This window comes from Vespula pensylvanica, chromosome 12 (assembly GCF_014466175.1).
Source record: "Vespula pensylvanica isolate Volc-1 chromosome 12, ASM1446617v1, whole genome shotgun sequence".
Classification (NCBI taxonomy): Eukaryota; Metazoa; Arthropoda; class Insecta; order Hymenoptera; family Vespidae; genus Vespula; species Vespula pensylvanica.
Genome location: NC_057696.1, coordinates 3841764 through 3866506, shown reverse-complemented (window position 1 = coordinate 3866506; position 24743 = coordinate 3841764). Strand labels below are relative to the sequence as shown.

Sequence of the window (24743 nt, the reverse complement as noted above, 5' to 3'; positions counted from 1 at the left end):
ATGTTAGTAATTGCTAATCGCATGCACAAGATGAGAACTAAATAAGTAGGCAATACCGGAATAGCAAGTATAACTTGTTCGATCGATTCTCGTGAAGGTGATAGGGATGAAGAGGGATGAGGTAGGAGGCAGAGAGGAGGGACATGGTAGGAGTAGGGGCAGGTTAAAAAAGGAAAAAAATAATCCCCTCATGATTGTTAACCGAACGACGTCAAGAGACGGTAATACGACTTGGTGATGGACGATCGAGGAGCCGGAAGTGGGGCTAGTAAAAAAAGCTGGCATTTAGAGACACGTTCAGACTCATCCCGCGAATGCCTACACGTCGAAAGAGCTGGGTTCGAAAGCATGTTAGGGCAACAACACGTTCCTCGGCTGTTTGACATAACCAGTTCGGAGCTGCGGGCAAGGACGACCCCTTCTCTCTTTTCTTCTTTCTCTCTCCTACTCTCTCTCTCTCATTCTCCCTCCCTCCCTTTCTTTCTTTCTCTTTCTCTCTCTTACTTTTCATATTCTCCTACTCACCCTCGATCTTTCTCTTTCTCCAGGCACAAACGGTCGACCCTGACCATCGCAATATATCACTGGTACTATACAGTTGCCATTAAGAAATCGACTTTATTCTCTTGTCAATGTCATACCCATGGTATCATGAGTTTGATAAAACATTATTCGTGAAATTCGAACTCTGTGAATATTATTCGGATTTTTTCTTTTTCTTTTTTTTTTTTTTTTGTTTTTTTTTTTTTTGTTGATATGAAGAGATAATGTAGTAGACATTCTTTTTTTTAATCAGAATTAACTCGTTATGCAAGTCGATCGTTGTTGTCGGCACGTGAAGTATATGTTAATTAAGATGATACTCTTCTTAACGACTTAACGAGGACGAGTTTAATGAAATTATTTTAGTTAAATATGAACTCTCTCGGATATTATTTCGAATTTTTTGACAGAAAGATGGGAAACGAAAGTCGCGTAGAAATTCTTTTTAATCGAAATTAACTCGTTAGGTGAGCCAAGGTATAGTTGACGTTGGCACGTGAAAGAGGATATTAATAAGCTAATTCTCTTAACGATTTCGAATAAAAGTTGTAGATAATGATAATAAATCGAATAATTTAGTTAACGACGACCGATAATCCTAGTTGATATCATTATTGATAACGATAATGTCGACAGGACATAGTTGTTAGCGCGGTAGTACCCATATATATACTATCTCTTTGATCAACCGTTAGCCTTACCACCAAAAGATACTTATCAAGTGATATAACTTCTGTATCTTATCGGTGAATGTTACAAGTTATTTTATAAACGTTCGACGTGTTTTAGAATATTCCAATTAGAATTTTACCTATGATATTTGTCGAAAATTCAATTCGAAAATGATCATTGATCAGGACGGTCAAATAATTGTAAATAAATTGCAAATTGCAATTGATAGGAATCGGATAATATCGGGTGATTGAAAGAGTGAATAGAAAAAAAGAAAAGAGGAGAGAGAAAAACAGGTAATATAATATTTGAAAATGATTTGGAATGTGACGCACGACGGGACACGATGAATCTTCGTTTGAAAAGCATGAACGGTGTGATGTCCGAGCATGAGGTAATAAATTATGAATTTTCCTAGCTCGTAGAAGTGGTTAGAGAAAATTCAAATAGAAGAAGAAGAAGCAGAAGTAGAGAAACTTTGGCCTTTGGGCAACGACAGGGTGATATATAATTAACGGAGGTCAAAAGGTTTCGTTCGTAGGATTCGAATAACACTTAAACGAAATCGTGCATCGTGCCGATCATGATGTCCTTTACACAGTGCTATGTCATAGCGTGTCGAGATATCTCGAACCATCAGATTACACCTATCCATGGCGTCTCTCACAGGTTTACCCTGACGTACGACTAATTGCACGAATAATTGCATCGATATCGCATCGACACGATAAATATTTCTTACCTCCTGTCGAACGTTAATAGCTTCATTATGTTAAATATTAACAGAATATTTCGATCTTTTTTTTTTCTTTTCTTTCTTCTTTTATTTTTTTTTTTTTATTTCTTTTTTGCTTTATTATTATTATTGTTGTTGTTGTTGTTGTTGATATTATTGTTATTATTATCATTGGAAATTAAATTAACGAACTCACTGTATCGATAGGATGACCGACTCATGATTCACTCACGTTTCAAGTTTTTTATTTGATCTTATTGAATCGTCACGTCCAAGTTGTGGTAGAAATTCGTGCAAAAAATTAAACTTGATACGCCGTAGGTGTTCCGAGTAGATCGATGATCTCTAGTAGATATATAACGAATAACAACAAGAAAAAGAAGAAGATGATAAGAAAAAAAAAAAAAAAGAGAAAGATCGAAGAGAAATATAATGTTCGGTGATTGAAAAAAAAAAAAAAGAAAAAAGAAAAGAAAAGAAATTGAAACGAGTACTCGATAAAAATCATATCGACAGTTAACAGTAACTACTTCGATTACTAATTTTTCAATCATAAATGCAGAAATGTTAGTGAATCTACAACGTGTCCGTGTCGTCCTCGGCTTGACGTTGATGAATCAAGACGCGTAAGAGAAGGAATATTTACAGTAAAAACAGATCGAAGATGAATCAATCTGAAGAGCTATTAAAGGAGTAGAGAAAGAGAGGGGGAGGAGAGAGAGAGAGAGAAAGAGAAAGATAGAGAGGCATTAAATTTCATTACATGCACCTTGTTTTGCGGGAATATGATTCCGAAGACCTACCATCGAGAAGATTGTTGGTTCTCCGTCATCCTGACAATTTCATATTTTACTTGTTGAATATAAATTTTTATTACATTAATAGTAATCATTTCCGTCATCTAACATCGGTATTCAATCGAATTGAATCGAATCATTCGAATTCCAATAGCAACAAATTGTTTTATTATCACGGTTAATAATCGACAATTATTCTTGGGTAAATTAAAAAGAGATAATTATATATTATATCAAACGATGACGTGTGCATGCGCGTGTGTGTTTATGTTATCGATATATCTTTCTTTTTTTTTTTTTCATAAGCATGAAGTATCGGTCGTAAACTTATCAAGCCTGTTAAAAGATGTCGAACATATAGGATGCTGATAGATTTACTTGTTGCATGTCATTAAACGTTGACAAGTAAGTGGATTATGTTCAATGCATATATAATGTATAATATCATTTCGAATAATCGTATTGATGTTTTGAAAAATGTTAAAAAATAAATAAATAAATAAATTGGAAATTTTTGTCTCGCACGTGCGCGCGCAATAATCAAAAAAAAAAAAAAAAAAAAAAAACAAAGAAAAAAAAGTAGAAAAAAGAAACAAAAAGAAACTCGATGATATCTTAGGAAATAAAATAATTCATAAAAAATTGTCTCATAAATACGTTATTCATAAAAAAAATAATATAAAGAAACTTTATGAGAAGACGTAAAAGAGGAGAATAGAACGATAGATGAAAATTGTTCCTCTCGAAATAATTTCTTTCTCTCTCTCTCTCTCTCTCTCTCTCTTTTCGTACAATTACTTAACAATAATATATTTAAACTTTACGAAATAAAATATTACTTTCCATTTCCATCCTTTTCCCGTGATTCTTGAACACTGTAGATGCTTTATATATCACAGTGCACCGTGACAAGGAACAAGGAGTTGCACGACGACGACGAAAAAAAAAGAGAAGAAAAAGAAGAAGAAGAAGTAGAAGACGAAGAAGAAGACGAAGAAGAAGTAGAAGTAGAAAACGAAGAAGAAGTAGAAGAAGACGAAGAAGAAGAAGGAGGTGGAGGAGGAGGAGGAGGAGGAGGAGGAGGAGGATGAGGATGAGGATGAGGATAACGTGACCACCCTCCGTGTACGAATGGTAAACGGATACGAGCATCTGGACACCGGATACTGTGGTTCGTTACCCTCGCATCTTCCACACCGGAAACCATTCTTCGCACTGAAGGTAAACGCCCTCTGAGCTTTCCACCGACGATCCGCTTGGCAGATCGTTAACGATCGTATGTATATATGTACGTCGAAGTTATCTTTCTAGATTATCTCGATACCTCGTCGGGTTCCTTTTACGAGAAGACGAGATCGACTTCGTTCCGCTTAAACTTTGTAATAACCTTTCTCTCTTTCTCTCTCTTTCTCTCTCTTTCTCTCTAAGGCATAGAGTGAATCAGCAAAAATTGATATACTTCGAATATCCGTCCATGGTTTTGGGTATAATGAAAATTCTCTCTCAAAGTTAATTTGCATTTAGTGGAAATAAGATAAAAATGATCTTCCTTATATCTTCTTATACATAGAAAATATCTTTGGAAATAAAAGAAAACAAAAGAAAGAAAAGATAATCGAGAATAAGATCGTTAGTTGATTCAATCTATATGGATACCTATACAATATCAAATCAGACAACATCTGATAATCCGCTTCGATGCTCTTCTATCTGTATGCTCTTAACAAAAGATTACTTCAAAGAAGAAAGATAGATCTTCTTCGGTGACCTTCAGCAAACTGATTTTGATTGTCATTGATAGCCATATACTTCTACGTCTCGTAGAGAAGTTATCAACTTTTCTAGTTATCATCGTACGATGGAATTTCTTTTCTAGTTTGGTCGAAGTAACAAAAAGAAAAGAAAAGAGAAGAAAAGAAAAGAAAAGAATTAGGTGGCTAACTCGTTGCTTCGAATGGATCAAGTGTCGGATACGAAAACTTGATAGGAAAGGTACGTTAACTCTGGTGAGCTTGTTAGCTGGGTGACCGTTTTCAATCTTGACGATGTCAGCGGGTGTCGAAGTCAGGCGCGAAGACGCGTCTTTGAAAAGAATCCTCTCTCTCTCTCTCTCTCTCTCTCTCTCTCTCTCTCTCTCTCTCTCTCTCTTTCTTTCTCTCTCTCCGTGTCTCTCTTCTTCTTCTCTTTCTCGAGAACGAGTGACGACTTCCCGTGTGAACCTGCGGGACTCGCTCGTCCAGTCTCTTTGATTGTACCAACCGCCTTCTTCTTCGTCTTCTTCATCTTCTTCTTCTTCTTCTTCCTCCTCCTCCTCTTCCTCTTCTTCTTCTTCTTATTATTTTGAATGGATCGATCATTGATAAGAGTTATCAGAGTTTAACCAGCATAAATGAACTGAGCTCTTTCATACGGTAGTCAGAAAAATATGTTGAATTCAATTAGGATACCATTATTTTCATCATTTGTATTAATTAGACACTAAATGTATACTCCCTCTCTCTTCCTCTTTTTCTTTCTTTCTTTCTTTCTATTTATTATGTAAAAGAATATATATTATAATATTTTAATAATATCAAGCCATTTACATAAAGTTTAGATTTCCTCCGATGAAATAATTACTAGGACTCGTTAACGTTCCTTTTGACGGAGGTATAGAGAATCGATTGAGAGGAAGTCGGTAACGTTACTTACACTACGTCTCGGTCAATATACTACGCTCCTTCTCTTTTACAAGTGAATACAAAATGCAAAAGTAAAAATCGATAGGCACACGCGAGAATCTTAAAGCTCTTTAAGAAGCAACGAACGCCGAGCCAGGCTTGAATGCAACTGATTGCATTCAAGTGGGTCCTTCCTTTGACTATGCCAGCACATGTCTAATAACTTGACGACCTCCCTTCTACTACTACTTCTTGCTTAGAATTGAATCGATACTAAACATCGAGTACCAGCCATGCTTTAAACGTCCCTCTTGATTATATCGGACATAATTTTTTTTCTTTCTTTTTCTTCTTATCTCTTTTTCTTTTTTTTTTTTTTTCTTTCTTTTTTTCAAATACGTCGACAAGATTACAGCATACCTACATTGTTGTAAACGCATAAATTGATTCTGCCATCTGCTAGGGAAATTCTTTCCTTCTCTTTTCTTTCTTTCTTTCTCTCTCTATCTCTCTCTCTTTTCTTTTTTTATTTCTATTTTTCGAAATAGTCTAAATGGATTAAAACGTTACTTCGATACGATTATTTATCGAACTCGATCGGAACGATACGATTAAACTTTTAAAGATCGGTTACTCTTTTAAGATCGTTAGATTGTCGTCGCAATTATAATACATCTAAACTATTTTTTCAACTTCTCAGTGATCTCATAATTGTTAAGAACTTAATGGTAAATCAATCGTAATCGTATTCACCGTTAGCTTACGATGCTCCGTGTTCTTCGAAGCGTGAACCGTGTAATTAGGACATTTCTTCTCCTTACCTCCTCCCTCTTCCGCAATGCTCTCTCTTTTTCTCTCTCTCTCTCTCTCTATATATATATATGTGTGTGTGTGTGTGTGTGTGTGTGTGTTTCTCTCTTTCTTTCTTTTTCTTCGACTTTATTCCAGATCGCTGGTCCACGATCTAGGAATCATCAAAGCTCAGGCTATAAAACTAAGTAGCTGGTAAAGTTTATCGATGGTGAACGGTATCGTCGTTATATTATACGAGTTGCATGTGGAAATTATTGCTCGAAGCTAGGTAATTAGATAATCTCCTCTCTTTCTCTTTCTCTCTTTTTAATTATATCTGATACTAATGTCAATCTAACGTTTTATCATTAATAAGATACTGTTAAGTATTATGTGTGCGTGTATGTGTATACACGTTAGCCAAAAATAAAAAGATTTCCTTTTTTGCAATTGCATAAATTGCTTTCGCGAGATGTGTGAATACGTGTATGTGTGTGTGTAAAATATTAAAATGAGACGAATGAGGAAATGGAAAGGATGCAAATATTAAAGAAATTCTTGAATAAATTTGATTTAGATCAGCCGAGATACACGTGTGCAGTAAGTATGCCAACGATGGCCTTGATTTTTCACGGCGTTAATTCGTCGATGATTATAGAGGTTGGGCCACTTTAATGTAGCCCACTTTGCGTAGGTAAATATGCATAAAAATGCATCTGGCGTACGAGGAGCAATAATCTGTTCTTTCCTTGATGATTATGTTTTAACATTGATCACGAGAGAAAACAACAATCGCAATACAATCAATTATAACGAATTATTGAAAATACTTTTTTAAGACAAAATTTTCCTTTCGAATCCCTCGAACAAAAGTTTACTTTTAAGATTTCATTGCATAGTGGTTTTATAATGGCAAAAGAAAATTCGAAGGAAAAAGGAAAAAGAAAGAAAGAAGAAAAAGAGAAATTCGAAAAAATACGTTCTCTTTGAAAACGCCGATTGGCCAGTTCGACCCAATCAATCCTGGTCAGGTTCATCGTCCAACAAAGAACCGGATTCACGCGTCGAAGAAAAAGAACGGTCCACCCTCTCCTTGGTTCGTTTACATACACGAATCGGGACTCTCGAAATTGCTGCAAAAATTCTACCTTGTTCCTGCCAGTTATCTCTGATCGCTAATTTGTTATACATAAAAGAAAAGAAAAGAAAAGAAAAGAAAAAAAAACTAAAGAAAACCATTGAAACAAAATTTTCTTTCGGTCGAACGAAAGAAAGATTTTTCAAAATTTCTTCTTTTTTCTTTTCTTTTTTTTTTCTCTATTAAAAACTCGAGCTCACACAGTTTACGAATTATAAGCAACGCTAGATATCACGAACTGAGTATAGTTGGTTAGAAGCGACCATAGTGCGTGTAGTCCTTTTCTTCGAATATACAAGAAAGAAAGATAAAGATAGAAAGAAAGAAAGAAAAGGAAAAGAAAGGGAAGAAAAAAAAAGAAAAAAAAAGGAAAGAGAAAGAACGAGTCACGCTCGCATCATCACGTATGCTGCCGGTGTTCACGACCCTTGTCGCCTTACCGCCAACCCCCACCCTTCTCTATCTCTCTCTCTCTCTCTCTCTCTTTCTCTCTCCTTTTTATTATCTCGCTACATTCACATAGCGACCTAAGGGTGTTACCATTCGTAAGATATCTTCTGCTCGAGACAGCTATTATATTTACCTGTTGATATAATCCCTAAGAATATTCATGTTTGAATAAATATTTTCAATAACAATTAAATAACAATCTATAAATCAAATATATATATATATATATACATATATGAATCGAAACGATCGTACGATATAAAAATTGTCCATTGAAAGAAAAAATTGTGTTGACTGATCTAACAATCCTTCGAGATAAATAATGGATAAAGCGAATTAATCGGATAGAAAAATGAAATTAGAGTTTGATCGGATTCAATCGGAAAAAAAAAAAATACTAACATTTGAAAGAAGGAAAGAGAGGAAGGTGAACGAAGGAATGGATGATCGTGTTCCTTCTTCGTGGCCCCTCGGACTGCCGGTCGATCTCCCTCATTAACATTCGACTCTTTGTCTCTGTCATCGTTGTGGTCGTCCTATTCCGTAAGGTCGTCCCCATCGTACTCAAGAGATCCTCTACTTCTCTTCTTCCTCCTCTTCCTCCTCCTACTCCTCTTCTTCATCCTCGTCCTCAACTCTCCTCTCTTCTTCTCTTCTCTTCTCTTCTCTTCTCTTCTTCTTTTGCTTTTTCTTTTTCTTATTTTCTCAACCGGTCGACTTTTAGTAGCTCTCTACTCCTTCTCTTCTTTTTACTCTCTCTCTCTCTCTCTCTCTCTCTCTCTCTCTCTTTCTCTTTCTCTCTTTTATCTCTTTCTTTCTTTATTCCATCTTCTTCTTCTTCTTCTTCTTCTTCTTCTTATCCTTCTTCTTCGCCTCCTCCTCCTTCTATGGGTTCTTCTCTCTCTTTTTCTCTTTCAGTTCACTCTCCTCAACCCATCGGACTTTTTTCGGAAGGAAGAAATGAGGATGGTCCGCTTCGGAGAGGCACGAGCATTCCTCAGCAATTTCGGTGTAATGCCGCGTCGTCAAGCCTGGTCAATCTTCGGCCTTGATAATAATGGCAACAGTCGTGTGGAGGTCACAATTAGGGACGGCAACGTGCTCCCATCGTCACAGAACTCTGTCTTGTAAACTTTTCAAAGTAACCTTAGTAACTAGAGTTTAACTATTATAGTTTCTATTGGAAAGTTTTCAATGAAAAATTTCTTCGTACGCTATTCGTTCGTTTGCTTTGATCTATATAGAAATAATAATTGATCGGAAGGTATTATTTTGTAACGATCGTTCCTTCCAATTTTTATGCAACTGCAATTGAAAACGATTTAACGATTTCTTTTTCTTTTTCTTTTTTCTTTTTTTTTTTTTTTTAAGCATTTAAATGCCTCGAAATAAATTCAAGGAGTATACCACAAGATAGTGCTTTTGGTTGAGTGAAAAAAAAAAAAAGAAAAAAGTAATATGGGGAGGAAAAGGGTAGAGAAACTGTACAGAGGGAGAAAGAGAGAAAGAGGGAGAGAAGGAAGGAGGAAGATTTCTCTGCAGAGAGTGCGAGCTTTTTAATTTTATGAGGGGTGTTTATCTTACGATTATGTTGATAACTTCTCGGTACACGCTCGTAACGTAAATTGGCCTTCTGACAAGAATTCCGTGTGTGAGTTAGAGGGAAGAAGGGAGAAGGTAGAAATCGTTCGAAAAATTCGTCTCGCTACTTCGGGCAATCGTAAAACATTATTTGGATTCAATAAATCTCTCTGTATAAAAGTGTATTAGCAATGTCTGCTTGTTTCTTACCAAAGTATTCAACGTGTATATTCGTATATGCGTTACATACATATATATAAATATATATATATATATATATATACATACAAATATATATATATATTTAAGTATATATATTATATATATATATATATATAAAAATGATGCGATTTAAATAGCCCATAAGCGAGGTATGATAATCGCTTACGCGTGAAATTTCAAGGCCATTAACGTTTCATAATCCACGATGAGATATAAATAATTTCAATTTTCGAGTGGACGTATACCGTAAGATACGATAATGTGGAAGAAATTATTGTAAATAATAATTACTCAAAATTCTCGAGAAAGGATTTTGTATTTTTTTAGAATAACAGAGAGAGAGAGAGACAGAGAGAGAGAGAGAGAGAGAGAGAGAGAGAGAGAGAGAGAGAGATAGAGAGAGAGAGAGAGAAAGAGAAGAAGAGAGAAAAAGAAATTTCTTTCGTCTTGCATGCATGAATCCTTTGTAAGTCATCGAAAACGATTCATAATGGCGACGCGAAGTAGAAGAAAAATTTTCGAAAAAGTACATCATAGAATTGGCTCTTTCTTCCCGTCCTTTTCCAAGCTGTTCGTCGGCGAAGAGAACGGAGGGAGACTCACCGGGCCGTGTGTAACTTGATAAACAAGTTTACTTGGAGAGGCCAGTATCTTATATACACGCTTACACTGGGTGTCCCAAGGAGACTGAATACTAATTGCTGGACGTGCCGTGTGAAACAAAGCGGCTACTCCATGGATACTGCAAACTCAGAATCTCTCTCTTTCTCTCTCTCTCTCTCTCTCTCTCTCTCTCTTTCCTTATCGTGCATCAAGTTGAAGCAAGTACTCGAAGAAATAAGAACTGGACCGATCCAAATTGGAAGTAAGATGAAGGTGAAGTTCCTCGTGTAACTTAGTTAGCAATTGCAGCTTATACTATACCGGTATTTGAAAAATGTTAAAGAAAATGTTGTACCCTCTGTTAGCTTCTTTCCTAACTAAGAACAAGCGTGTATCTTAATGCCCGACTGTTTTAATCCCATCAGGATCGTCTGATAAATCAATAAATAGGATAGATCGTCGACCGAAGGCAAAAAAAGAAAGAAAGACAAGAAAAAAGAAGGAAAAACGAATAGACGAGAAAAAAAAAGAAATACAAAAATGGAACCCCCGGTATATTAGCGATGAGCAATCCTGTCGAAGCGGATTCGCGGTCGCCGCTTTTGGTTTTCCGGATCTTGGGTCCGGTAGTCAGCGGGTGGTGGTATTTCTGATTCTCCGGCTGGCAGCGATAAGAAGGTGAGAGAGAGAGAGAGAGAGAGAGAGAGAGAGAGAGAGAGAGAGAAAGAAAGAACCCAGCAAGGAAATAACGTTGAGTATGCAGGCACGAGGCAAGCTATAGATGAGATGGCACGAGGAGCACTGCACTCGGACGTGTCGATTGCTCGCACGAGTCCGCCTTTGCTATCGAGAGAGGATTAGGAATCCTTCTTCGAAGTCTTTGCTCGAGTCTTTCTGATCCTTCTAATATCCCAATCACGAGTTCTTTGTATTTGATATTTGTCCGTGTGCCCTCCTTTGTTTCTATCTCTCTTCTCATGATCTTGAACAGCGGAGTCATGCAAAAAATCATCTTTCAAAGAAACAGAAAAAATTTAATGAATTTATCCTTCTTCTTTTTTTTTTTTTTTTTTTAATTTTCTTTTTTCTTTTTCTTTGTTTTTTTTCTTTCTTCTTTTTTCTTCTTTCTCCTCGTCTTCTCGTCCTCTCTAACAAAATCCTTCTATTCCCTTACAAACGCTATTACTATTTGATTTGTACAGAATTACATAGGCGATAACAACAAATTGCGGTATCATTTTGTTTAACATTTATAAATGTGTCTCTTGTCAAGATTACACATTAAGTAAGTACGTACATATATGTATGTGTATAACTTGGATTCTATCCTTTAAGATCTCAGAGCACATATCCAACACGATGTACGGATGTACCCTTATCGCCGTAACTTCTCTTCACGCTGTAAGCGAGTTCTTGCTTGCATCTTAAGCGCTACTCGTATTTTCTCGCATTATTTGCGCCCGTCACACCACCTACGTTGTTCGCAAATCGCAGATCCAACGCATTTCCAAATCGCAAACGTGACGTCTCCTTATCGTCTTACTCATATTATTCTCTCTTTATATCGCCCAGTTGCAATTTTTATAGGTCAGCGAACCTTACTCGTGCACATTTCATCATTTTCTTTTCCTTTTTTCTTTTTTTTTTTTTTTTTTTTTTTTTACGAGCACACAGAAAAAATAGCAATTATTTCGAAATGATTATTAAAATGCAATCTTGATGTTGGTTTTCAGTTTTACAAAAAAAAAGAAGAGAGAGAGAGAGAGAGCAAAAATATCAAATTTTTAACAGATCAGTATCTAGTTTACTAACAACATTTTTTTTTTTAACCTATCGATGATTCAGACCTAATGCATGCACCGTAATATACGACTGAAACGAGTACGTAGAACCCATATACAGTGAACAACCAAGATAGAACAGGATGTTACTACTCGTAATATATACGTAAATTACTGTAGATGATAACGCGCAATGCCCACGCGTCTAGTGAAAGATCCTGTTTTTCTTTCTCCGTTGCACGTTTAATAAAAGAAAAAGATTGTCTCGTACTTACATATGGTATATCTTTTACCATATAAATATTCTATCTCTCATCCTTTATATTATTTTTCTTTAGAGCAACATCACAAATTTCTTAACAATAGTAATAGATTCCCGTTTTATTTCTTCGAAGAGATCTCGATAGCAATAAAAAAAAAATAAAAAAAATAATAACGAAATGAAACATCAATATCATTGATTACTTCAATTTGATCGATCTTTTCATAACGAATTAAATTATCTTTTACTTGTCGATTAGAAAATAATTGCTACGGGAAACGTAAGAAAATTTGGCAAATGTTAAAATATTTAAACTTTGATATTTGAATCCTTAATACCGATTATAAAAGTTATAATCCCTGACGATCTCCCATCGTCAACAAATATGGAAGTCATTAAACGCATAAAGAAACATGGCTCTTCACCAACTTTCGATTTACGAGGAACAGGGCTCATCAACAGTACTGCCATCAACCATAAGCCATCTTACGAAACAGTTTGTACATCGAGGTAGGTATCTACAAGTAAGTACGTAGAGCTAACGACGATTGGAAAACATGAATGCGAACTCTCATGAACTTTCCTTAGAACAGGAGATGAGATAAGTGGTTTGTCCTCGCGTAAAGGCTACATCGTAGCGATAATGTCAGAAAAATATATTTATGTATGTATGTACGTGTATATATATATATATATATATGTATGTATGTATGTATGTATGTATGTATGTATGTATGTATGTATGTATGTATGTATGTATGTATGTATGTATGTATGTACGTATGTACCAAAGAAGAAGAAGAAGGAATAAAGGCCTCGATAGATGTGCAAGCTGTTCGTACGAACGGAAGAAAATAGATGAAGATAGAGAGACGTGATGCATGCTTGCGATTAGGTGAATAGTCAGAGGCCAGTGTAGATAAAGGATTATGAGGTAGATCGGTGAATCGGGTCGAAATAACAAGTGCATTATAGATTACACCACCTAACGTTCTCTACCAACTCCAATGTAATTAAACATTCTAATTATCATTTCTTTTCTTAACGATCAAAAATCTTAGGGAAATGAATAAATAGAAAGAAATCAAAGACAATGTCTCTAGATCTAGAGATAAGGTTCGAGGAAGAAAAAGAAAGAAAAAGGAGGAAAAAATATATATATATATACGTATAAAAAATAAACGATATATATTCGACAACGCATGATAGTCGTCGAGATTGTTCCAACTTATTATCGACAAATTTCTTCATCTATTCGATTTCCAAGATAATAAAAAATGATTTCGTTTTCGTCCAAATGGATATACCTTATTTAAAATCGATATAAGTTTCCCTTAATATCATTAAGAATTTCAAAAGGATTTGACGCTTTCACTGTTCACTTTTCCTGCATCACCCGTTACAACGTTGTAACGCGTCCGATGTTCACAATGTACCGAATGCACGTGGAAACGTATAATTTAACGAACACACCACTTCTCAAGGATTCGACCTATACACTGTGCGAGTTAACTTTGAGAAACACTTGGTAATTCCATCCCCCTCACCCACCTATCTCCCCCATCCCATATCCTTCCTCGATCTCCCTCCTCCTCATCATATAAACAATCTCCATCGTTTTTCTTCGACCGATCAATCCGTTGTCCCTTTTTCTTCGACTTACAAACAGTGTTCGTTTCGTTCGATTCGGATAATTCCACGTTTATACTTTCAATTCTCACTAATAGATCTTAAAGATCACGATCGAATAAGTATCAGAGAATAAGTCAGAGTTCGTGGAGAACAGAGCGATCACGGTGTAGCTCGTGCCCCGGCAACATCGGCATCGCCACTATTCTTCGGTTGCACATGTTACTCTCTATTAAGCTGCTTTCACACCGTCGACCGAACTAACAGAAATATACCATGTTGGAAAAAAGTAATAAGAAAAAAGTAATTTTTTTTTTTTTACGTGACTGTTTGAATTTTTATCTTTTCTTTTTTTTTTTTTTTTTTTTTTGAGAAGAGAGAGAAGGGTCGTATCGAGTTGAATTTCAAATATCATTATGATGGAATATCAATATTAATTAAATGTATATTCGAGTTAGAGTGGTTCGTCAAACTTCAAAAATCTGTATGCTAAACAAAGTTGTTTAAAAAAAAGAGAGAAAGAGATTGGATCGGTATACAACTCCTCTTTTGGTCAGTTAAGTTGTGTAATAAATGTCACATCCGTGAACCGAACATTGACACGAGGACCTTCGCCGCGAAACTACTTAACGCGCTAGAAAGTCTGTAACTAAACAAATATGACTAATCCTCGAGAGTCAACGACACGGTATAACCCTTTGTCGCTTATTCCGTTGAACCCAGCACTGTTTTCTTTACCCACTTGAAAAGGTCTCCGCTTGTACGTTCCTCGAGTGTTTTAAATACAACACACATTCGATATATTATATATATATATATATCGCAAATAATAAATTATTAATAATATTCTATCTCTCTGAGATATATAATACATGTCCTAACTAATTAAATATATTCTAAAAAATATTTAGAAAACAAGATTTAAAACGCGAATCGATGAGAACAATACACCTCTCTACGTTCTTCTTATCTCTTCTTTTCCATTTTTTGTTTTCTTTTTTTTTTTTGTAGAACAATCTAACGAGTTTAAAGGAAAAAAAAAAAAAAAGAAAGAAAGATAGAATAATCATTCAAGGATTACCTTTGGACCATCCGATCGACCAATCAAAAGCCGTGTTATATCCTCGGCTACCTTTCCATCAATTCACATGAACATTGATCCTAGTTAAAGGATTTCAAGATCTCTCAGTGTCCATCGATCGAAACCGATACGATTCGATATTGACGGGAGAAAGAAATGTAGAGAATGAAGGAATGAAAAAACTAATAATAATAAAATGAAAAGATGAGAGAAGAAATACAAAAATACAAAAGTGACAAGAAAGAAAAATAGAACCGAACCGAAAAAGCCGATTTACTCGTGTGTCTTCGGGGTCTCTAAGAAGAGTACTTAGTTCGCGTAGTTGAGTGCGGGCGTAATAAGACTGCCTGCTGACGGCGGTAGCGCAGTTCGTGCCCGCGAGCTGCGGCAGCAAGCAAGAGGGAAGCCCCTCTCTATCCCTTCCTCTCTTTCTTTCTTTCTTTCTTTCTTTCTCTCACTCACTCTCCTCGCCACGGCACACTCTTCTGCCGACTCCTTTGGTGCCAGCCAGCCAGCCAGCCAGCCAGCCAGCCAGTCAGCCAGCCAGCCAGCCAGCCAGCCAGCAAGCCAGTCAGCAAGCCAGTCAGCAAGCCAGTCAGCAAGCCAGTCAGCCAGCCAGCAAGCCAGACCAGGAGGCCTATACACAGGTTACACCTTTACAGAACCAGAGCCTGCGGAGCCAGCTTGTCGAGACGCACGGTTGAATCCAAACGTTCTCCCTTTGCTCTCTTACCTACCTTCGAACGAATCACGCGAAGCCCTCGAGCGGGAAGACGCCTGAGGGGACCTACGTCAGGCCCCTCGACTACCTTCTTATCCCCACTCCTTATTGACTTCTGATGTCTCGTACGGTTGATAAAGTAGATTTCCTCGTTACGATTTTACTCATTTAGAGTAGATATATATATGTATGTATGTATGTATGTATGTATGTATGTATGTATGTATGTATGTATGTATGTATGTGTGCGTATGTATGTTGGATGATCTTCTTTTATTGAACTTTTATATATGTGTCAGTCACTCGTCCGAAAATGGTGGACCAGTTTTTCGAAGTTTTTTTAATAAATCCGGTTTGGTAAGAAGAGCCTTCTTGACGGATTCGATTAGAATTTCTTCCTGATTGTAAGGTGAAAATGGTATACCTTCTAGATTGTAAATATATACAGCACCTTGAACGTCCGCCGTTACCATCTGTTTGCCATTATCAGTGAATGCGACTTTCACCAATCTTGCTTCGTTTGGAGAACGTGTTACGGACGCTGGAGCATAGGTTCTCCTTTTGATATTCCATATACAAATCTCGTTGTTAACGATACTAGCGATGATGGTCGAATATGTAGGACACCAGGTTGCGTATGGGACGCAAGCGAATGTTGTGGAAAGAGTGATTAAAGGTTCAGTGAGCTCTTCTATCCAAATTCTAGTACACCAATCGGCTCCGCAAGTCAAGAAGAGTTTAGGACAGAAACGAGAAAACTCCATTCTGTATACGGGTCCATCGTGAGCCAAAAAACTGTCTATGTGATGATACAAATAATTTTTGGAACATCGATATATCGCTCCCTCGTCCGAGCCCACGAAATAAATGGGATTTAGAGTCGGATGTTGACAAAGAACAAGAGCTCCCGAGCTATGACTCATTAGAATATCGTATGCGACACATTGGTCTGATCTATTCACTCCTAATATTTTATCTTCTATCTTAGAAATCTTCATCATCTCAGTCATCATAAAATCCTCGTCCAATGGATAACGATAAACACATCCATTTTGATTACTCGTATATATTAATTCCTAAAGCAAGAAAAAAGTATCGATCTTTCTTTAATGCTATTATTGTTATCTAGCATCGTTACATATATTGAAACATCGAGTACCTGAAAATCAAACTGTTCGTCGCTCTTCCACCATTGTACTTGCCAATGTGGCTCGTAAGAGAATGCTGACGTATCCCTCTTACTTTGTCGCATTACGTTAAGAGAAGTGCTGCTAACGTCAATGACTTTGATCGAACCATCGTAGAAACCAATTGCAAGTAAATTTGGCCGATCGCGACTCCAATCTATGCTGGAAATCTGACTGTCAAAGGTATATATTTTTCCTGGCTCTTTTGGGTTCTTTGCACACCACAGTAACAAGAGGCCATCTTTCTTATCATCGGTTGGCTGCCAAGTTAAAAAAATGATCGTATAAATGGTATTACGCTGTTAAAATATTTCAAAATGCATTATTAATCTAAACGAACTTTTGAACAATACGACACAGCAATAATGTTTCTGTTAGAATAATTGCAACAAAATGAAGAAACTGGTCGGTCTTTACTGATATTGCAGGTATAAGTCCACAGTAGATCGAGATCGTACGTAAATTCTAGATCGAGACTACATGGATCTCGTTGAACGATCCCAGTGAAACGTTTTTGAGCAGCAAGGTAAACATTGTTAGATAATATGCCTTCCATAGTACGTGCGGCTTTCAAAAACCTAGTATTATATGCTATATGAGTTAATTGTTCAGAGGAACTTTTCACTTGAAGTTCCATTTTATACTGCGGTAATTTATCTTCCATTTCCTATATATTCAATTACGTTATATAAATATTATGTAGGGAAATAAATGAATGATAAATCAATAGCGATATGATATCAACGATCGGACCTGCTTTTCCAACATTCGTAAAAAACTATCCCTTGTACGAACAACTAAAAGTCCATTCTTCTCTACCATCAATTCTGGTTCCTTATAAGTGTCGTATATAACCCAATTATTGACGAACATTCCTTCATTTTGTCGTACCGTTCCTCCGAGATAAGTACCACGTGATTTTGTAATAACTTCTATCGTTTGGGTCTCAGCATCAGCCACTTTTCTTGCTATTCCAGGGCCTGCTACTATCTCTTTGTATCTCTCATTGCTCTCTTGGACTGCTTGTCCTTCTGGTGTCCGAAGATCACTCGTCAAGGGAAGCATCTCGAAAAAAATAATCGTGTCTGTTTCTTTCAATATAATCGTTATTGTCTCTGGCCAAGTATAAAATACTTCTGGATCATAACTGAATAATAACAATAGAAGGAAACAATGTCATTGAATTAATTTCTCTTATTTATTTATTTGTTTGTTTGTTTGTTTGTTTGTTTGTTTGTTTATTTATTTATTTATTTATTACGGCTACCTGGATACATAGAATTGAGGCGGTGCTTTTTCTTCAACATCATCCATAATACCAGTAGTCGCTACCTCAGTAGACAAAAAACTCTCTATTTGCATATCATCAGTAATGTGGGTTGTTCGAGATATTAAAGAAGAACTGGATTTAATGCCAGTGTGTGAGGAAGATAAAAATGTCGATTGACTGGTGCTTTCAGATTGTAAAAGAGCAATCTGTTCTAAAGCGGTCATATGGCGATCATCGATTTGGTTGAACGTAGGATGTATCAGAGATTTCGGTGTCACGTCGATGCCGTTTTCGTAAATACGAAGTGCCATACGTTGTTGCAACAACGGCGATGCTATAACTTTAGCATATTTTCGACTTTTCGAAGCAATTTGCAGTTTTAATTTCGACGAACTTACACTGTGTGGCCTAGAACTATGTCTCTGAGAGTTATCCGTGTCACTTGCTTTCATTTTTTATTGTTAATTCGTCCAAACTCTTCATACGATTTCACTCGATTCGATCAATTTCTCCTATATCGATATAAAATTAATTTTTTCATCAAATTATTACTTTCCCCGTACAATACTTCTTCGCGAACAATGCTATCTAAATACAGTGTATGGATTCCATGGAGACGTGATAATCGATTAGGCTGATATTATCTTCTATGACTAGTCTTCGAAGAAAGAAACGAACAAATAAAAAACAAGGATATATATCAAATCTATCTATCCACGTAGAAAATCTAAAGTCGTTTAAACAAAGACAATATCCTATAAATAAAGATTTAGATTTCTTATGGAAAGAACGAGCAATCTCAATAGTTTAAAAGTGTCTTAGTCATCTTTAAACGAAAAATAATCATTTGAAAAAGGCCCGCCAAGCGCCATCTGAGAACAGGGCTGCCCTCTGGCGCGGTGACTGACAATTATTCGATATACGTGATCGAACGAGTGTCCTTAGTCGATATAAGACCAACACGAATATATGTACGATTAGTGTCGCGTTAATCGAATTAAATAAAAATACAAATATACATACATTATTATTGTTATTACTACTACTATTACTATTCTTATTATTATAATATCGTTATGAAGGAAATTCTTTAATTGTTTAACGTAGACGATAATTTGACGAAACACGTACAAGGATATACGATTGAAATTTGTCGACTTCAAGGACATCTCGTTAAAACGCACAATCTAAACGTACTCGTTGGTCAAACCCCTTTACGTGTTGATCCACGAACATCCGTTTTACATTTTACATTGGAAAAATAATTTACTGTTGATGCTTGCGCAATCGTTCCGTTACAAGAAACGCGTGATTCGTCGAAAGAAACAAATAGATAGTGAATAAGAGAGGAGAACGAGAGAGAAAAAGAGACGGAGTTACGTTTTCCCTCTCTCTCTCTCTCTTTTTTATATATACGAAGAAACGCCAGTGGGAGAAAATAAATGGCCGAAGGAGTCGTCTTTAAGTCGTTGGATCGAAGAAGTAAGTGGTCGCGACACGAATAATCCTTTGACGTCATAATTATGTTTCTTTTACGTTTTAATGTTCTTTCCTGTCTTCTTCTTCTTTTTTTTTTTATTTTTTTCTTGTTGACAGCTGTCATCTAAGTACACACACATACACGTATATATATATATATATATATTTTTTTTTTCGATCCTTCGTCCTTGTTCGTGATCCTTATTCGTGAATATTGACGAAACTTGATTCTATTTTTCCTCTTTTTTTTTTTTTTCCCCCTTTCGAGCTCAACCTCGAAGACATTTTGCTTTTATATATATACCGATTTAGAAATTCTTTTTCTCATTCGTCGTAGTCGTAGTTATCGTTGTCGTCGTCATCGTCGTGATCGTCGTAGTCATCGTCGTCGTCGTTAAATTTGTATAAAAATTTCGAGGAGATTCTTTTATTATTCGGTATGATGGCCTCTCTATCGTGTTGTTCTTGTCGTGGCATGACTTTAGAACACACGACTTTCGATTGACCATCTCGAAAGAACAGATTGATACGTGCGGATGTATGTCGAATAGTCCATTGTGAATGACTCACAATTAAATAGAGACGAACGATCGTTGTGTGATCAAGACCACGTAGGTTCATACGTAATAAGGTCTGTTACCGTATAAAGCGACGACTGAAAGATTTTTTGGCATTTTCTCTCTTACGTGTCATTATATATTTTTTTCTTTTCTTTTTTCTTCTTTTTTTCTCTCTATCTCTCTTTCTCTCTCTCTCTCTCTCTCTCTCTCTCTCTTTTTTTTTATCATTCGACTCATTTCGAATGTTTCTCGTTCTCTCACTCGCGATAGTGCCGTGAAATATTGGTGATAAAAAAAAAAAATATATATAAATTTGATTTGTGAATATCGTTCGTCGCTTCATTTCCCCAGTTGTTTGTCAACCTTATTGACAGATATTTCTATGTTTATATAAAGTTCTAGAATATTCTTAAAAGATGATAACAAGCTAATTGGTACTCATTGATATCTTGTTAATCGCTACGTGTTGTACGATCGTTCTTATTATCTTGTTATCTGAAATCAATCTTTTTTTTAACGATCGCTATATTTTGTGCAATTTTACCTGGATACTTTTATTCTCCTAGATAATTAGAACTGGATAAGTACAATGAAGGAACAAGCTGGGCCTTCCAGGCCTTCCGGGTCTGCTACGGAAGAAAAGGAGAAGGATGATAGAATGTTTGAATGTAACATTTGTCTGGATACGGCCAAGGATGCGGTTGTAAGCATGTGCGGACATTTGTTCTGGTATGTCGCTCGTTATGATTCTCTGACAAAATGTCGGTATCCAAATCTGTAATAATCAGATATGTATATTTATTAATAATCAGAATATATTTATTTAGAATATATATTTGTATTATTACAAATATTTACTTATTACTGTATTGCGTATAGCTGGCCTTGTTTACATCAGTGGCTAGAGACTCGCCCAACACGGCAAGTATGTCCAGTTTGCAAAGCTGCTATTAGCAAAGAGAAAGTCATTCCATTGTATGGACGTGGAGCAACAAAACATGAAGATCCAAGGTTTGTCGTTAAACTAATTAACTATTATATTTGTTCACCTTGGATAAAAAAGAAATTAAATAAATTATTATTTCGTAGAAATAACGTTCCACCCCGTCCTGCTGGACAGAGATCAGAACCTGAAACCAATTTGGGATTCTCTGGATTTGGATTTGGTGATGGTTCATACATGTCTTTTGGAATTGGAACATTTCCATTTGCATTTTTCACATCTACATTTAATTTTGGAGATACTCGACCAAGTGCTGGTATAATTGAAATTTTTTTTTTATCTGTATACAATAGTATACGTATAATCGTACAAATTTACAATTTTTTTTTTTTTTTTCTTTTTCTTTTTCTTTTATAGCTCCACGAGGCACTCCACAATATGAAGAAGAGCATTTCTTGTCAAAGATATTTTTATGGTTATCAATGATATTCATCTGCTGGCTGCTAATGGCGTAACACTTTTTTAAGTTTCACTGTATGTCGTAATTTTTACTATTATTCGGTCAGTCCATTATACGTGTGCTCATACATAATTTTCCCTATTTGTAATAATCTTTGTCAAACGTATAACAACTATACCCCTGCTTGGATAAATAAATATATAAATAGTTACACTATTATCTTTTCATCTTTTTTGTTTATATACTTTATGACACACGTTGTTAAAAATTTTTTTAAATTGTCCAAGCAATTCTTGACTCTTGTCTATTACTTTATTTGTTTTGAAAGTTTATGTACATGTGTATATGTGATTATTTCTAATTCTACAAAATATTCTTTGATGCTATCATTAATAGAAAATATTCTGAGTGTGCTTTCGGCATTGTTATGCAGTATATACATGTTTAACATAAAATATATCCTATTACATTAAATACAGCTTAGAAAAAAGTACTACCCTAGTTAGTAGTACATTCCGAATACATGCTTTTTTTAGAATAAGAATCTCAAAACTGCTTTTTATGATTATGGCCAATTTTACTACTATATTGGATCGCATATGTATATAACCTATAAAATCAAAATTATATTAAAGTAGTTCAATATTATATCAATATGTAAGAATATGAATATTAATATTAATACACAGCTATACAACATATATAATATTGTAATATATTATGGTTATAAACAGAAAGTTGAAATACAAATAATTATTTGCGAGTGTTATTCGCTCTGATATGATTTACCTATTTTTTATTTTAACCTAATAACGATTTATTTGTTTGTGCTATAGTTGTAAAAGTATTATCTACAAAATCTCATTTCTTTTAATTCATTTATTGATAAGTAGTACATAAAAAAGCAACAAATGTTGCAAAATATTAAATTCAATAAATTATTTGTAACATTTGTAACTTGTAGTGTACAGTCTAACTAAAACTACTTACATATTTATCTTTAAAGATAGTAAACGTGAAATCAATCTTATTTTTTTATACTGCACTGACTTTAAGAATAAAATTGTTGCATTATAATTACTTAATTGTGCTGTTAATATATTTGCATAAATGCACTATTTATATAACCTACATTTGTTTTTGTCAGCTATGTTCTAATAAATTTAATCATAAAATTAATAGAATATTATTCCAACAAAAAAGCCCAATTATGCCACAATGAACAATTTTGTTATTTCATGGTTCTAGTAATCATATCACAGGTTGTAGCTCCACAAGGGTAAATATATGCTTCCCTTGCCTACGTGTTAATGTGTCAATGAAAAGTAGCAATTTGTGCATTGAAAAATCTTTATGTAACTATTATTATGTGCAGAGTTAATATTATTGCTAAACTCTATTATCTCTCTAATAGTATATATTGATAAATTATTTTCTTTCAATATATAATCGAAGAAGAACATTTCAAATGTTTTGTTTATTGTTCATTTAACTTAATAAAATGTATAAGAAGCTTTCTAACCATATTTAATTAGAAATGCAACTCAGAATTATATATTGATTTCTTTGAAGAGCATAAAAGTTTAAGTATATCTATTTCACAAATTATATTTCATCCTTTTTAGGAATAGATTTCTTAAAACCTTTAGATAAGAGTAAATCATTACACTCGTCACGTGTAAGGCTTACTAAATTTAATCTCTCCACCTCCTATAATATTTTAATAGTGTTAAATATTTTCATTATAAATTCATATTATATTATGATATAACATACGATATACCTCTTCATTCTCATCATAAAGGACAAGTTCTGGACTTGCACCTTGAATATGCTTAAATTCAACATTGTTACTGTTTGTAACATTAAGGACATATATAATTATAAATTTTTATATTCTCAAGTATTCTACTAATTCTGATTCAATATTACGAATAATATCGTTTTCACGTTATTTTCAGTTAGAACAAATATATACTTTTATGCTTCGTGAAAATATGATCAAGTTTAGTGTAATATGCAAATGAAGTTTACATAATACAGGATATGTGACGTAATTAAATATTTATAATAATAATACATAAGCATACAAACGTATCATTGATCATCTCTCTTTGAACATCATTCTCTTTTGGAATTGTACGATTTATGAAATATAAAATATAAATAATAAATAAGTCTACTTAACTAAATATAGAAGGATACTATTTTGGTACATCCTCGAATATAAATTTCTTGATATCCGGAAGTCGATTCAAGGAACATCCACTACAACTCTGTACAAAAATATAAAATGTACGTAATGATTAGTATGATACTTGATAAATATGAAATAATTATTCGGTTGTTAACAAAAATATTTATACCTCGATTGTTGCAAATGTATATTTACTTTTGGCTGATACCGCAGCCAAAGTTACAACCAACAGTAATAGGGAAATAAAAGTGACAATCGTAGAAGGTGCCATGTTTATTTTTAGAATACGAAGAAAACGGAAGTAGGACACTCCTGATTTTCTGCGCGATATATGCATTTTAAATCCTGTTTCCTCTTACTCGATATAATCTATGAATAATGTTTGAATTATGATCGGCACAATTTCAGATTACTATAGCTGAAATTAACATTTTTTTATAGCGAGTTTGAAAAATTTTACATGTCATTAACATATTTATATTACATATACGTAATGACACACACATGCATACACAGAGTAACACGTTAATGTTATATCGATATATTTAATAATAATAATAATAATAATGATGATGATGATGATGATAATGATAATAATAATAATAATAATAATAAATCTAAAAAAGTAAATTCTCGATAAATACAATATAAAATGTTTATTTTTATACGTCCTATTTATTTCCATGAAAATTATTTCGAATTACTATTTACGTAGTAAGACAATGTGAAAGAATATTACGCGTTGGATAACAGATCGAAAGGAAATAAAATTTTTAAATGTTTCTGTAATTTTTTCAAGGACAAAATGCCTCTCAGTTCATTCATAATATTAAGAGATATATATATATAATGTGTGATAACGATAGTTGAGTCAAGGAATTATTTATAGAGGAAGAAGGTACTGTTTGTAAATTTAACATTTTCAATTTCTTTTTCTTTTCGTTGGAATGGAATATTAATTCAAAATTTACAAATGTTT

At 34.6% G+C, this 24743-nt stretch overlaps 4 protein-coding genes across 16 annotated transcripts in view; 1 reads left to right on the top strand and 3 right to left on the bottom strand.

Moving 5' to 3' along the window:
- Positions 1 to 15808, bottom strand: part of LOC122633283 (heat shock protein DDB_G0288861) — a 42129-nt gene extending 26321 nt beyond the window's left edge. The window contains exons 1-2 of one of the 7 annotated variants that reach the window (XM_043821009.1): positions 14948 to 15504; positions 2148 to 2296 (exon numbers count right to left, since the gene is read on the bottom strand). In XM_043821009.1, coding sequence (XP_043676944.1) covers positions 2148 to 2172 — 25 coding nt within the window. In that variant the 5' untranslated portion in view covers positions 2173 to 2296; positions 14948 to 15504. Of the gene's footprint in view, positions 1 to 525; positions 707 to 2147; positions 2297 to 5439; positions 5756 to 8190; positions 8556 to 13544; positions 13988 to 14947; positions 15505 to 15684 lie in introns of those variants that run through there. The other 6 variants (XM_043821012.1, XM_043821010.1, XM_043821013.1 and 3 more) reach the window with 6 other exon arrangements.
- A 114-nt stretch (positions 15809 to 15922) lies between these two features.
- Positions 15923 to 19687, bottom strand: LOC122633311 (dynein axonemal intermediate chain 4-like). Its single transcript, XM_043821072.1, has 6 exons — positions 19662 to 19687; positions 18123 to 18637; positions 17609 to 18002; positions 17196 to 17522; positions 16828 to 17115; positions 15923 to 16744 (listed from the first exon to the last, which is right to left on the bottom strand). The coding sequence occupies exons 2-6, from the start codon at positions 18575 to 18577 to the stop codon at positions 15968 to 15970; spliced, it is 2241 nt and encodes a 746-aa protein (XP_043677007.1). The 5' UTR covers positions 18578 to 18637; positions 19662 to 19687; the 3' UTR covers positions 15923 to 15967.
- Positions 19169 to 21783, top strand: LOC122633312 (E3 ubiquitin-protein ligase RNF185-like). 7 transcript variants are annotated; one of them, XM_043821073.1, is made up of 5 exons: positions 19169 to 19607; positions 20731 to 20893; positions 21044 to 21175; positions 21254 to 21423; positions 21525 to 21783. In XM_043821073.1, exons 2-5 carry the CDS (start codon positions 20754 to 20756, stop codon positions 21620 to 21622), a joined length of 540 nt encoding a protein of 179 aa, XP_043677008.1. In that variant the 5' UTR covers positions 19169 to 19607; positions 20731 to 20753; the 3' UTR covers positions 21623 to 21783. The 7 variants fall into 7 exon arrangements, with proteins under 7 accessions (XP_043677008.1, XP_043677012.1, XP_043677013.1 ...); XM_043821077.1 differs by lacking the exon at positions 19169 to 19607 and adding an exon at positions 19968 to 20022; XM_043821078.1 differs by lacking the exon at positions 19169 to 19607 and adding an exon at positions 20036 to 20138.
- A 233-nt stretch (positions 21784 to 22016) lies between these two features.
- LOC122633314 (selenoprotein M-like) lies at positions 22017 to 24091 on the bottom strand. Its single transcript, XM_043821081.1, has 4 exons — positions 23934 to 24091; positions 23773 to 23843; positions 23351 to 23420; positions 22017 to 23277 (listed from the first exon to the last, which is right to left on the bottom strand). The coding sequence occupies exons 1-4, from the start codon at positions 24033 to 24035 to the stop codon at positions 23173 to 23175; spliced, it is 348 nt and encodes a 115-aa protein (XP_043677016.1). The 5' UTR covers positions 24036 to 24091; the 3' UTR covers positions 22017 to 23172.
- Positions 24092 to 24743: the final 652 nt, after the last annotated feature.

Excerpts from the sequence above, each read along its gene's own strand:
- LOC122633311 (XM_043821072.1), bottom strand. The coding sequence starts at position 18,577 with ATGAAAGCAAGTGACACGGATAACTCTCAGAGACATAGTTCTAGGCCA. Across the intron at positions 18,003-18,122 it reads CCTCAATTCTATGTATCCAG|TTATGATCCAGAAGTATTTT; the intron begins GTAGCCGTAATA and ends GTTATTATTCAG. Across the intron at positions 17,523-17,608 it reads TACGAATGTTGGAAAAGCAG|GAAATGGAAGATAAATTACC; the intron begins GTCCGATCGTTG and ends TTGAATATATAG.
- LOC122633314 (XM_043821081.1), bottom strand. The coding sequence starts at position 24,035 with ATGGCACCTTCTACGATTGTCACTTTTATTTCCCTATTACTGTTGGTT. Across the intron at positions 23,844-23,933 it reads ATACATTTGCAACAATCGAG|AGTTGTAGTGGATGTTCCTT; the intron begins GTATAAATATTT and ends ATTTTTGTACAG. Across the intron at positions 23,421-23,772 it reads TTCGAGGATGTACCAAAATA|TAACAATGTTGAATTTAAGC; the intron begins GTATCCTTCTAT and ends TGTTACAAACAG.
- LOC122633312 (XM_043821073.1), top strand. The coding sequence starts at position 20,754 with ATGAAGGAACAAGCTGGGCCTTCCAGGCCTTCCGGGTCTGCTACGGAA. Across the intron at positions 20,894-21,043 it reads ATGTGCGGACATTTGTTCTG|CTGGCCTTGTTTACATCAGT; the intron begins GTATGTCGCTCG and ends TATTGCGTATAG. Across the intron at positions 21,176-21,253 it reads ACAAAACATGAAGATCCAAG|AAATAACGTTCCACCCCGTC; the intron begins GTTTGTCGTTAA and ends ATTATTTCGTAG.